Source organism: Tubulanus polymorphus, chromosome 11 (assembly GCF_964204645.1).
Source record: "Tubulanus polymorphus chromosome 11, tnTubPoly1.2, whole genome shotgun sequence".
In the NCBI taxonomy this organism is placed as follows: domain Eukaryota; kingdom Metazoa; phylum Nemertea; class Palaeonemertea; order Tubulaniformes; family Tubulanidae; genus Tubulanus; species Tubulanus polymorphus.
In genome coordinates this window covers 3,940,258-3,953,768 of record NC_134035.1, presented here as the reverse complement: position 1 = coordinate 3,953,768, position 13,511 = coordinate 3,940,258, and the positions used below count along the sequence as shown (strand labels likewise).

General features: G+C 41.3%; 3 protein-coding genes across 3 annotated transcripts in view; all 3 read right to left on the bottom strand.

Annotated features, from left to right (window-relative positions):
* The window catches only part of LOC141912699 (vesicular glutamate transporter 3-like), a 79,078-nt gene extending 78,348 nt beyond the window's left edge, over positions 1 to 730 (bottom strand). The window contains exon 1 of the mRNA XM_074804036.1: positions 597 to 730. The gene's annotated coding sequence lies outside the window, so the exon portion shown is untranslated. The remainder of the gene's footprint in view (positions 1 to 596) is intronic.
* Positions 731 to 4,125: 3,395 nt separating this feature from the next.
* On the bottom strand, positions 4,126 to 8,060 carry LOC141913075 (solute carrier family 45 member 3-like). Its single transcript, XM_074804519.1, has 2 exons — positions 6,752 to 8,060; positions 4,126 to 4,426 (listed from the first exon to the last, which is right to left on the bottom strand). The coding sequence occupies exons 1-2, from the start codon at positions 8,030 to 8,032 to the stop codon at positions 4,163 to 4,165; spliced, it is 1,545 nt and encodes a 514-aa protein (XP_074660620.1). The 5' UTR covers positions 8,033 to 8,060; the 3' UTR covers positions 4,126 to 4,162.
* A 686-nt stretch (positions 8,061 to 8,746) lies between these two features.
* On the bottom strand, positions 8,747 to 12,942 carry LOC141913073 (uncharacterized). Its single transcript, XM_074804516.1, has 2 exons — positions 11,538 to 12,942; positions 8,747 to 11,463 (listed from the first exon to the last, which is right to left on the bottom strand). Exons 1-2 carry the CDS (start codon positions 12,817 to 12,819, stop codon positions 10,256 to 10,258), a joined length of 2,490 nt encoding a protein of 829 aa, XP_074660617.1. The 5' UTR covers positions 12,820 to 12,942; the 3' UTR covers positions 8,747 to 10,255.
* Positions 12,943 to 13,511: the final 569 nt, after the last annotated feature.

Here is a 13,511-nt window from a genome sequence, read left to right as displayed (position 1 = left end):
ACGCCCAGTTCGTGGGTTCAGGGCCGAACCCCTGCTAATGGATACCCTAGATGGAGCTCAGATTCGAATAAGCAAATAGCACAAGAGTATAGTCCGTTCGTAATGATGGAATGAGGTGGGGTCAGGTGGCTGCCGATAGTAATATGATCATATGTTATTACGAGGAACGGATCATGTCACATTACCGGTAACGCTAATCCCTCTAAGACAGTCATCAATACGCGTTCATTTGCGTAATCCGCGAGGCTTCTGCCCGTAATCAGCCGGTAGCTGATTGTCGATTCTGCCTTCAACGAGGATGTAACGACCTACATAACCGAATCAAAAATCAACACCCAACACAACAGCGAGTCCGGGAATTAAGCAAAGGTCTCCACGGAATCAGGGAGGGCAAAGTGATGACACTCCCGGTCCCTATACAGGGGTGTCAATAATATTCATGTCGTAATCACGCATCAGTCTTGTCATCGATCGGGTGAAATTCTGTTTCGTTCATAAAATCGCCAGTCATGACATGAGCAATGACATCCATTGAAATAGATATTCAAAAAAGCGACCAAAAATCAGCGAAATTCAATTATGAAAAAATGTCCTACCTTCAGACACGAGATCTGGACTTAATTTTATAAACTCTTAGTTTCAACCAACTTTTTCGATCGTTTCGTATTATCATCATAAATACGGCCCTTGTAACGTACGGATTTATATCGTAGTTTCCTGTAGTTTAATCTATATTCATTTAACGAATAAGAAACCGTTAAAAACCGTTCGGTTTAATCTCTAAACAGATTTACTTCCATAGCGGTGGAATATTTTCTACGGTCCTGATTTGGTCTTTGAAATATCAAGGGTTACAACATGAAATGTAATGGCATTCATCCGCCAAAGCACTATATGTTTAGACCTGTACTACATAAATTAAGTTTTGACGAATAAAATCATCTGTATACCGGTAGTAATTGATTCGAAAAACCGGTTTTTGCAAAGGGCACGCCTTTTCAGACTTTATATTGCGTATTACTTTTAAAGCCTAATGTGTATGGCAACCAAATGCACTGCAAGAGCAAGAAAAGAAATACATGCCTAATGGCCATAAAAAGAAGGGTCCTTCGTCAAATGGATGAATATATCGATGGCTGTTTTTATTAGCGGACAGCAAGGACGTTATGGTTTAAGGGTCATTGACGGGTAACTGTCAGACTGCATGAGACACTTCTTCGTATGTGGTCGTTCCCGTTTAGGCTTTTCGAGATACAACGGTATAATCTGCAGGGCCACTCGTTCTTGGCGTTCTTGAATTTACAAGACAAACATTCGATAGAGCCACAGTATAAGGGAGGGAGAGGAGAGAGCGAGGGCAGCGATGATGAACCTTCGTCCGAAACGTCGGAGAAAACATCAGAATATTCCACCTAAAATGGTCGATACCGTTCAAGAAGCACAGGATATAGTAGAAACTACCAGAGACGGATCTGCGAATTTAGAATAGGGGGCCCAAAACTTCCTAGGCCTTATTCTGAGAGTGCCAAAAGCGATGGAGGGTTTGCCTCACCCTATCAATTTTGGAAAAACCATTTTCTAAGCATCTTTAAACAAAATTACCACGCAATAATGTTATCTTAGCAAAAACATGGAGGTCCCCTAAACCTGTGCCTGCCTATGAAGAAACCACGCGTGAAGAAATAAAGACTTTAGCCTAATATCTCATCTAGGTCTTGATGCAAAATGCAACAAGATTAGATCGGAACATTGTAAACGTTATTGGTATAAACTGATTTCCAAACTCATGCTATGTATTCAGGCTTCGCATACGCGGATATACGTTGATGCGCGGCCTTCGCCCATTGTATCTCGCTGGATTCATGCGAAAATACACGTTGTCTTCATTCATCTAAAATTAAGCGCGCCGTCGCAAGAAAATCCATCGTTCGAAACGGGAGACGGTACACACACAACGAGTTCGTATTATCGACGAATAAATTATTGAGAAATTAGAGAGAAGCGGGGAACAAACGGAACGCGCGGATCATTGATAAAGCCGTCCATAGATCTATCATTTCAATGTGATTCACTCATTGAAATATCCGTGGCACAGAATGCGAAACAGGGCTCTCATTAATTCGCTGAATTCGCATACATCCAAGCTTTTGTTTTCGTTTCCATATCCAGAGATGAAAAGTGCTGCTCTTACTGACAAGGTTTTCATTTTTATTTTTCGTACGAAATTTTTTCCGTTTTTTTTATCTAGATAATCATAACAGCCCGTATCCGATAGATTCGGTTATCTTATTCAGAAAATAGAGAAAATACCATTTTAAAATTTACAACGTCACGTGCTATATAGTTCCTAAGTTCGGAAAAGGAATACGTCACACTCTATTAAAAATTGACGAAATAAGAAATAGAATTTCCTTACAAAGCCGCGTTTTTGAAACGCGACGCGATAACCTACATTTACGCTCAGATTAGGCAACATTTCGTGCTTTTCAATAAGATTTCGTAAAGGAAAATAAGACTGCACAAAAGACAGCGAAACATACTGTCTGTCTGAACGAGTAAGGTGGTATTTCGAGAAATTAAAAAATTAGGAAATTTACCGTGCTTATCGTCGTCGACGTAGAAGTTGATTATCGTTTAGAAATCCTCCCTCGAGATTTGACTGTACAAGACGGACAGTTCGGTGCGCGTCCGGTGTAGGGTTCTCGATTTCAATCCTTGTTTTCGCCGCTCGTGGTCATTTTCGATAGAATGTCGCGCGCACGCGCGCTACGCGACGGAGTGAGATCGTTAACCGCGGCGAGTTGTCGAGAGTCGCCGCTAACGAACCGTCGGAATGTCTGTCATCCATACGGCTCCGTACACATAGACTTGTCACTCTCAAACAAGTATCTATATACGTATATATATATAAATATCATATTCAGTCGCATTGTCGTTATGTTTATATAGATCTCTAGATAGAAACGATTACCTCCCGAAACGCTCCGAGGACATTCCATCCGACGACCTTGAAGAAGCGATGTTAAAAACGAAAGTTGTATGGCGTATATCCGCAGCGGTTTGCTGCGGTGACCCATGGACGTATAAACTATATAATCTAGTGATAATCAAATCTCTCTAATAATCTAGTTTGTATGTCCATGGGTGACCACAGTCCAGTGAGCTGTAAAGACTAACTAAAGGAAGGTCATCTCAGGCTCAATGCCGTGTTTCCCTGCGTCGCGTGCGTTGGGCTTGAAGATACGTAGTTCTTTTAGTTGGAATCCGGTGATCCCTCATACACCGTATAGGCTATATATCTGAAAAGCGGCTTCTCAAATCTGCGTTAACAATCGAATAAGAATTCAATCGCTCCTCTTTTCCGTTCTATTAATCGTGATTTATCGCCAGTAAGATTATACTGTAATCTTATTATGGATGCCCCGCCAGCCAATCGAGCTTCTCTTTGCTGTAGACGACTGTTAGAATTATTACATTTTCTTTTTTAAATTGTCACTGTATTTTGCGATGAGGCAATCCTTTCAGTCAGACTATGATCACTTTGAAAAAAGAACAAGGTTAGAATTTACTTCTTTTTTTTAAAGAAAGAAAGCCACTTTGACTTTGATGCTATAATGTATAATGTTGAATGTCGACCTAAGGCCGCTATGGAGAAGTCTACTGCGCACAGTCAAGTCTGCTTAATTCGTATATCACTGAATTCTGTTAGTTTTCAATCCCCTTTTGCTCATTATTAGTTATTCAATCAAAAACATATTTCGTATATCACTTCATTCGTACAAACATTGCCGGTGCCATAGAATGAAATGCCTCCCTTATTCACGTCCCCTTGCAATAGATTTCAGGAATAAGGATTAGGATCAGAGTTAGGTTGAGCAGTCCGATGATGACTCTCCACAAAATCCGTCAATCTGGTGTTGGGTGGTATCAGACATCGGGGGCATATGGGCATCTGATTCTATGACACCGGCACCATACTACGAATTAAGCGAGCTTGGCTGTACATGTCTATGTATTGACTGCTGTTCTACTGAATAAGGTACGATAGTGTCACCTATGTGGATAAGAAATGTATAAAAAACTACACCCCCTCCCCCTAAAAAAAGAAAGAAAAAAGGCGGTATAAAAACATAACGACAGACGACGAAAAACCACAACGAGGTTATCGCCGACTTGCTTTATTTCGATTCAGAAGCGATATGACGTCACTTTCGGTGCAGACGATTCTGACGATACAAATACAGGATAGTACGCCTAAAACGGCGGCTAGTAGAATGTACGACAAGACGGCTTGAGTCACGTGCACTAGATACCCGGTGAATAACGACAGGACGATCTGCGCGAGGAAATACGCCGAATCCATCGTCGCCATGTCTTCCCCGAATCCGTGCTGCTCCGCGCCATGTTGCCGGTCGTGGAAGAACATCTGAAACAAAGAATTCAATACGTGTAAATACATAATATCGTAGTTAATTCATAAAATCTAAGAACATCTAAGTTCTATAGCCAATTGGTCTTAAGGCTTTTTTCTTTACTTGGAGTACGGATCCGCCTCCGAGAATTCTGCAAAAATCATCGAATTAAAAGGAATTCAATTTTTTTAGTCCTTCGCGTTTTCATCACAATTTTTCAATAGAAAAGATTTTTTTTATATTTCCGTCTTGATTTCCAATCAAGTATCTCGTAAAAGTTATGTAAATCTCAATTTTCAATCTTACGATATGCAAAAAATTAATGTTTTTTTTTCATTCATTTGAATAAATTCATCACATTTTCCCCCTTTTTTCAGCAGTCCTTCCGAGGTTTAATGTGAAAATTCTCAGATAAGAGAAAAAAATTAGTTTTACTTTTTTTCGTGTCCCCTCACATTTAAAACGCCTATAATAAAATTTATTTTATATTTTCATTTTTTCGTCGGAAAAGATTTTTTCCTGCGCCCTCCCACTTTTTTCTTTTAATAAAATCGGTACTCCAATTTTTTAAGAAAAGGCCTTCTATCGAAGAACATGACAGTTCCACAGATGTTAATTATAGAGTTGAATCGCGAGTTAACGTAAGTTCATTTCGATGAGTTAACTCTTGAGTCAAAGCTTAACGCAGATTTTTTTCACCGGACCCTAGGCCCGTTTCCATAGTCGAGGCAAGCCTAAAAATGATCTCCTATACTGAGACTCTCAAGTTGTTTGATTGGCAGTAGAAGAACTAAGGCGTTCTTAGACTGGTAATGTATAAAGCGCAATGACTGTGCAAATGGCCCCTACACCCGGTAAACTACCACGAGCAAAATCAAAATCAAATCTTTTCATCTCGAAGTATTGAAATTCAAGGTCGCATATATTGGAATAATTCATCATCTAAACTCTAAAAATGAGTATCAAAAATGAGTATCATTACGCTGTTACATTTAGATTTATTTCCGAATTTACATTTAAAACCTAATAGGTCATTTACATTATGAAAATTGACTACTATTGCGAAATAAAATCAGCCAAAATAAATCGAACCAATCCGGTTTTATAGGCTGGTATTAACTTTTAAACCAGTGAAAATGAATTGAGTTAGCCAACGGGTTAAAGTAAACCCTTTATCACATTGGAAAGGACCGCGGTTGCTGAGATTATAATTTTCGACTCAACTATACCGCCAAAATCCATTTTTCTAATTTCGATTACAACCAGTCTATATATAAAACTGGGCCCCGTACTTTGAACGTAAAATATTTCTACTCAAGCCCTTTGGGAGTATAGTTAGACTCCACAGTTCAACATGTGGGATTATAGTAAGACTCCACTTGAAACGGTCAAGTTTCAACGTGCAAACAAAATCATCGAAGCCCGTGAGTTGTTTTTCCTTCAAATTAGTATCGTAATTCTGAGAATCATTTTCACGTGAAGCTGACAAAAATCGTTTCGTTAATCTAATGAAATTTTTCGCGATTTTGAATATTTCTTCGCACAATCTGGCAAGCACACATGGAATCTCAGTCGATATATTCATGCATGGCAGATGTCGCATTTAGTAATTAGCCGAAACGTATCTCAACATGTGACAAACGACCAAATGGCGGCATGTACACGCTTGGAAATACATATCACATGGATGAAGTTTCTACAGTACTTCATTCATCAACTGTAATTAACATGTTTCTGTTCTAGCTCGATGAAACTTCTCAGAATTTACCATTAGTATAGCGTGGGATTTTATACATCGAAAAACTAATTTCTGGTGCCCAGTAACTCGTTGTAATAAAGCCCCGTTGTATATAGAATTAGTCCGTTATTTTACGATGATTGTTAATGGACAAGAAAATGTTCATCGTATTCTCATTGCTTTTGAACGTCATTTGAGCGGGATACCGGCACTCACCAGATGGCGCAACAAAAAACTGGGTTATTGTATATACATGTATAATAGTTTTCCTCCATATACCATGGAAATGGTTGGAGTGTAAATAAAATCATAATCGTAATCGTTATTAGTAGTGAAAATCGGTTCATTTTCGATGAAATCCGAACTTGATTTCTAAGCCGCCAAATCCGAAAATTTAGAAGTTACCGGACGGATATAAGATTCGCTTTCTCATTCAGCGAATGGATTTCATGGAAAATTGATTGAGTAGTGAGAAAAATAGATTCGAATTTAATTAGAACGGCAGAAGGAAATGGAAGCGCGGTAACCCGGTGCCACTAGCGATCCTGGCGGATTATCGCCGAATCCTCGCTTGCCGGTATCCCATTGGTCATAAAGCTACCTTTTTATCGTCGTGGTATAGAGTGATCAGAGTGCACGGTATCGTAGTCGTCACGGCGTACGCGATACCGGTGAACGAGGCTAAAATGTTCACAACGACTATATCATCCGAAACGGCGATGACTAGCATAGACAACGTAAAACTGAACATCCCGAACAGATAGGTGCCTTTGGCGCCGAAACGCCGGAAAAACAATTCGATCACGGCGGAAAATGCGGCCGAAACGACCGAATGAAAAAACAATCCCAAACTCGAGATGCGGACGCCTTCGTCGTACTGTCCGCCGCCGCCGCTGCTGCTGCTGTCGTTGTCGACGACGTTGTCAGTCGGGCGCCCTTTGTAGATGGCTTGACCGACGTAGTCCGAGTAGAATATCGTAAAACACAAGATGGCCGACCAACTGAAGAAATTCGCTAACGAAAGGCGCCGCACAACTGCCGGGATGTTTGAGAAATTGCGCAGCAAACAGGGACACGTTTTCGACGCCCTGGTTATCGCTGTATCGTTTATGTGCAAACGAATATGGCTTAAACGATTCGGCGGATTCGCCTCGAAAATAACTACGCCATTCTCATTTTTCGGTCGGATTTCTCGCTCGACGTACGAAGGATTCGATCGTTTCGTCGCGCCGTTCGTTGTTTTAGATTTACTGATCAGAAGGTGTCGCTGTTCGGGCGTGCCGACCAGCGTGGCCGCCATCGATGCGACGAAACAGAATATCAACACGAAGAACGTACATTTCTCCTGACCGCCGACGAAATTCCCGATCGAAAAACGGCTCCAGTCGACGGCGCTGACCAGATACCCGAAAACTCCCCCGACGCTGCACATGAACGAGTACACGACGAATATCCGACTGTGCGTATCGGCCGAGCTCATGTCTCCGAGAAGCGCCTCGCAAGGCGTCAAACAGGCTTGGGTACCGAAATCGAAAAGCACAACACTGACCGTCAACAAAATCACGGATACCTCGGTATTAGCGGCTCCGCCACCGAAATAGTTCGATATTTCACCGCCGAAAGGTATTAGAAATAACGACGCTAACACGACTAGAGATAGTACGAAAATAAACGGGCGTCTTCGGCCGTACGCGCTCGTGCAGTTGTCGCTGAGCTGCCCGATAACGGGCACTGTCAACACGCAGATCAACGGTCCTAGACCGAGCACCAGGCTCATGTATCGACTCGGAATCCCCGATTTCAGCAGCATCGGCGGTATATAAGTAAATCCGGCACTGGCGCAAAGTTCGACGCCGAAAACAATCGCGTTTATGACTACCATACGAGTTAACGATAAGCATTTGATTTTTGTCGCCATGTCGGTTTCGGGAAATCTGCAGTAAGGGTGTTCGGTTTAATGTTCGCAACACATGCGTTTCGCGTATCGGCGACAGTTGCCACTTGTCGAACTATATAATGAACAGAACAGCGTGAACGGTTGAGCAACAGATTGTTCCTACATCGAGATTTTCAATAAGCTCCAATGTTTATAGCTAACTTGAAAAAATTTAGACTTATATTCTAGGTATAACTTGGTTTTTTCCACCACACTTGCTTCCAGTCCATATAGAATGCATAGCCCTGCGTTCAACAAACACCGTAAAGTCTCTGTTGTTACCACGGATTGCACTGGTGGCTATCCTAGGATCGTAGAGCGACCATCATCTCTGCGGATACTTAACCACTTCCAGGACTGGAACCGCGCTTGCGACGAGCGTCGAGAAACCAGAAACTGCCTTCTTTTTTCGAGTTTCACAAATAGCTAGCGTGCACTTTAACAATCGTCGCCTTCGATAGAACTCTAAACTCGCGCGCGTGCGCTAATGTCATCGACATGTATACATTGACATAGCTGCCCCTCTCCATCACAAACCACTCAAAATATACTACAGCAATTATAAATCTTAATCATTCGTTCGTGAGCAGCTGAAAGCGTTCGGATCTTCAAGAGGGCGTTGAAAATAAAAATAACGATCAAATGTCAACTTATACACTGTTTATTCATAAACGTTTTGTTTTGTCTTATAACATAATAACACGCGAGGTCAAGAGTGATTTATAGAAAACCGACCCGACGTAAATGTAAAAAATGTTTGATCTCTTTCGACCGTATATACAAGAGTATTTGGTAATAACAATGCGGGCTTTATTATCCGCGATAACTATCGATTTTCATTGTGACAAAGCAGTCCATTTTCATACGTGCCTACTACAATCTTGAGAAAATCGTTTAATTCTATAAGAATTCTGGACGAGTTATCGAAGACGAAACCTATTATCAAAACAATTCCGTTGGTGTAGAAATCTCGATCGGACGCAAGCATTGATGTATATATAAATACATATATACTTACTGATTTAGCAAGTCAGTAAAGCCTGAAATACAAAGCCTGGTCGCAATATTCTTACGATTATTTTCGCAGCTGCTACGCTTTGGTTTTGATTACGCCGCACATGTTTATACGCGTTGCGTGTATACTTATGAATTGACAATATCGATTGATACGATATAATAATATACATATATTTCTGCTCGATGCAATAAATAACACGAAATTAATCTCAATAGGAAAAATTTGTATGCTAAGTCTTCGATGGGAGTGCAATATTGTTTGAAATATTATTTCAAACAAGATTAAATCAAAACAAAATAAACGAATGGAAGTAAGTAGATTGGTTGGTACGAAAATATCAAGCACCGTGTCTACAAGACAATTTACTACGATTCCGAATGAAGAAGAGTCCAATAAAGAGCACGGATCCATTTTCATCCATAAAAATTACATTATCACAAATACCTGATCACATGAAAACGTGGACGGATGTTGAATAGAACGTAATTATAAATCATTTTTTGAAAACTTCGGCAATTGTCTAAAATTTGACGGCTTAACGATGACTCACTTTTTAACAAGCTGTTTGAATCTTAATTCGAGATCGTGTAGATGCAAGTTTTGGGTGTTCGCTAACACTGCACCATTTTGTTAGAATACTATCAAATCGCAGTAAAAGCTATCGATGAAAATACTCATACGACGGTTCAAGATGAAATCCCGCGATACAAACGACAATCGAGTATTCGTGAAGATATAGTCGAATAATTGAATAAACTACATATACCAGCTCAACGATACGCTTCGGACTCGTTCATCTTTCTTATCTTAAAGTTAAAATCAAAGTTTAAATGACGTGATATGTATATCTCATATTGCGTTGTATAGTACATATTCCAGAGGATGAAGTCGAAAAATGAGTAAATTAATAGCTAAAAAATAACAGTTCGGACTCGTTCGTCTTTCTTATCTTAAAGTTAAAATCACAGTTTAAATGACGCGATATGTGTATCTCATATTGCGTTGTCACGCTATAGTGCATATTCCTATAAGGATGAAGTCAAAGCGTTGAATAAACTACCAGCCCAAGGAAACCTTTCGGACTAGAGGTATTGCGGGATGATATCTTTGTTGATTTAGTTCATTAGTTATTTTGAAAATCGGAACTAGATTTAGCGTGTATTCTCACGCATCGCCTCGGCTTCGCTCGCGTTTTCAGAAATGGCGTACTTCAGCGACCGATTCCGCTCAAGAATCGCCTCCACAAATCTTTCCTCGAATTCATCGTTTTTCTCCGCGTCGCGCGGAACTTGCGCGTTGGAAAGATGCCGACAAATCATGAAAATGTCCTCGGCGTCGTGGTCGAGTTCGGTGGATTTTTCCTGGATGCCCGGGGTGAAAACAGTGATCACTTGACTGCGTCTTTTCATCGCTGCGCATTCTCGAATGACTAAACCTATTTCGTTGTCTACGAACATTTCTTCCGTGAACAAAATCACTATCACCTTCGACCGTTCAATCAGTTCTCCGAACTGACCGATATTCGGTTGACCGGGTAACCCGTCAATCTGCGGATTCATCAGGTTTTTGAAGCCGAGTTGCTTGATCGAGTCACTGACATTCTGCGCGATCTCTTGTTTGCTGTCCTTCGCAGACACGACGAACAAGACGGGAGTTTCCGCCGCGTCGGGATAAACCTCCTCAATAACCAACTTAAACTGCCCGTTGTTTTTCCGAACTTTCCAGTAAAGCTCGGCGGTTATGTCGCTATTGCGTAACCCGTCGCAGTTTTCGATCAGTTGATTCAGACAGTGCCCAGCCCTTTCAAAATCGTCCATTTGAACGTAGGTCGTCACGAGTCGTCCCAAAATCAGTTTCTCCTCGCCGCTTTTCACCGCAGTTTGTACTAAGGCTAAAACCAGGAATCCGGCCACGGCTTCGTGCATCTGACCAGTCGCGTCGTACAAATCGACCAACTCCTTATAGAAGCGCAAAGCTTCGGACGGGTTGTCTGACTTCTCTGCCGCCTTGTAAAGCAGGTCACTCAGATCTGGAAATGCCACGGGTGGAAGCATGCCTATTTCGCCCATATTCTTCACGGCTTTGTAATAAAACGTGGGGAAATCATTGTGACGTTTTGTTGTGTCTCTACAAAGCAAAGCCATCAACTCATACACTTGACCCCTATCGCAATTAGGTCGAAAGCGATTTTCCTTTAGAGCCTTGTCCAGAAGATCATAGATTTTGTCGAAATCGTTTTCAAGATCTTGGGAAAGACACGACAAAATGTGTGCTTTTTCTTTCAGAAATGTGGCCGCGTTGACGTCTATTTCATGAGCTTGTTCGATGTAATGCAAAGCTCGCTTCATGTTTTCATCATCTGAAAGCAATTAAGACAAAATAGATATATACCGTGATAGTATTAAACGTTTAAAGACAAATGAACATACCAACCTGGTACACGAATAATCCGTCGATATTTATCGCTGGTTTCTCGTAAGTTACCCTTAACGTTTATCGGTGGAACCGTCAGATACTTTATTCGATCGCTACAGTCGACTTCCAGCGGAGGAGGACATTCTGTAGACAGCGCCAATCTATCGGTTTGCGAATGTAGTTCGAAGTCGTCGAAAGCTCTATTTCTGTATATGATGCTCAAATGATGATAACACGACGATTCCCTTCCAAATTCAAGTGCGCGTTCAAATATTTCGATTGCCCTATCAATTTGATTATCGTATTTTAGCAGACGACCCAAAATCGTTAACGTTTTCTTGTCTTTCGACAAACGATACTCGTTGTAGAGCCATTCCCGAGATGCGTGAATGGTCAGACATTTTCGTGGTAATATTTCAAATTCTTCTAATCTAAACGGTGTCGGATTCAACCGTTCCAGAGCGATTTGGGCATCTTTATAACGAATGGTTATTTCAATGATGTGCGCCCAAGCACGACCGGTTAGAATCGGGTGGACATTTCTGTCGAGTAGATTTTGAATCATCGCGGCCGCTTTTTTAACGTTGGTGTCGCAAACGTCGGAATAAACGTCGAACTCTTCAGGACATTCCATCAGCAGCGACGAGTGCAAGCGCCTGTGGATCATCTTACAGAACTCCATCTGAAAAATGGCCTTCAGAAGTTCCACCGCATCTCGCGGCGTCAGGTCATCGACGTGATCATCTATGTAATCGAGCGCGTGCGAAAACATGAGTTTAGCTCTGTGTATGTGCCTGGGTCCTAGTCGTCGATGCGAATACGCTATCTCACCCCACGCTGATATTTTAGCAAGCGCATTTTCATCGTACAGTCGCTTCGCTTTTTCGTGAAACTCTGTCGCCTCGGAGACTCGGTTATGTCTGAAACAAACGTACGCGCAGTCTGTCAGTGCCACAACACTTTCCAAACCGGATAGCGATTTGTATCGTTGACTTTGGAAGCCTTGCAGAGTTTTTTCCACGTCGGTAGTTGTATTCGACGAGCTGAGTTGATACTCGACAAATATCCTCAGAGTTCCAGCGGCTCGAACGAAAAAATCATTTAGATTGTTATTTGTTTCACTTTCGCCGTAGACTTTGTCCGAATCGCAATGTAGCGCTTCGAGCCGGTAATCAAGGTATCCGTGCGCAGTATCAGTGTCTGGTATCAGCTGAAATTGTAAACACGAACGCTCGTTGTCCACGTATTGGAAATGGTTCGGAAGGCGCCGTAGATTTTCTTCTGTTACTGATCTTAACATTTTGCCGGATGTGTGTAGCTATATACAGCAGGAGGCGACGTACGTCTCGCGTTTTGTAGATCGGTTTCGACTGTTAAACGATATTAAGAAGCGAATTTCCTATACGCGCACCTAGGATCGAACCCGGGCTCGTACATAGAAAGCGAGTGTATATACTAACATATACCGATAGTCCAACAGCTGTTGCATAACATGACGTTTAATTTTTTTTAAAAGACAACGTTGTTTGTGTCTTGATTTTCTGTCTGTCCCTGATAGGATATACAATATACATGAACAAAATATGACCTTTTCAAATAATGAAACGAGAAGTTTTCTTACAAAATTTTTCTTAGCAAAATGCTTTACAAAAGCATTGCACTTTCAATGAAAATAACGAAGCTATATCACACAGTACCCTGAAACCCAAATCGAAAGGGAAATTGAATAGAACTGGGAATCCCCAGAACGAGGAAATACTAGAAACGGCTGTCAGACAGATTGGCCTTCTAAATACACCAAAACGTAGCATAATGTCGAATGCTGGCTGGCTATCAAAATCACTATTCTATTGAATTCATATATAAGATCAAAGTTTATCTTGCAAAATTAAAGTCAGAAAACACGACGTTTTAAACTCTCTCTCTCTCTCCCCCTTTTAGGGACCATCGTCATGTGTGCGAAAGTCAAAAGAAACGTCATGTCTTCCGAGT

What these genes read in the sequence shown, in the direction of transcription:
- LOC141913075 (XM_074804519.1), bottom strand. Translation starts at nt 8,032, where the DNA reads ATGGTAGTCATAAACGCGATTGTTTTCGGCGTCGAACTTTGCGCCAGT. An exon ending in TATACCACGACGATAAAAAG is followed by an intron (nt 4,427 to 6,751) that starts GTAGCTTTATGA and finishes TCTTTGTTTCAG; the next exon opens with ATGTTCTTCCACGACCGGCA.
- LOC141913073 (XM_074804516.1), bottom strand. Translation starts at nt 12,819, where the DNA reads ATGTTAAGATCAGTAACAGAAGAAAATCTACGGCGCCTTCCGAACCAT. An exon ending in ACGGATTATTCGTGTACCAG is followed by an intron (nt 11,464 to 11,537) that starts GTTGGTATGTTC and finishes AATTGCTTTCAG; the next exon opens with ATGATGAAAACATGAAGCGA.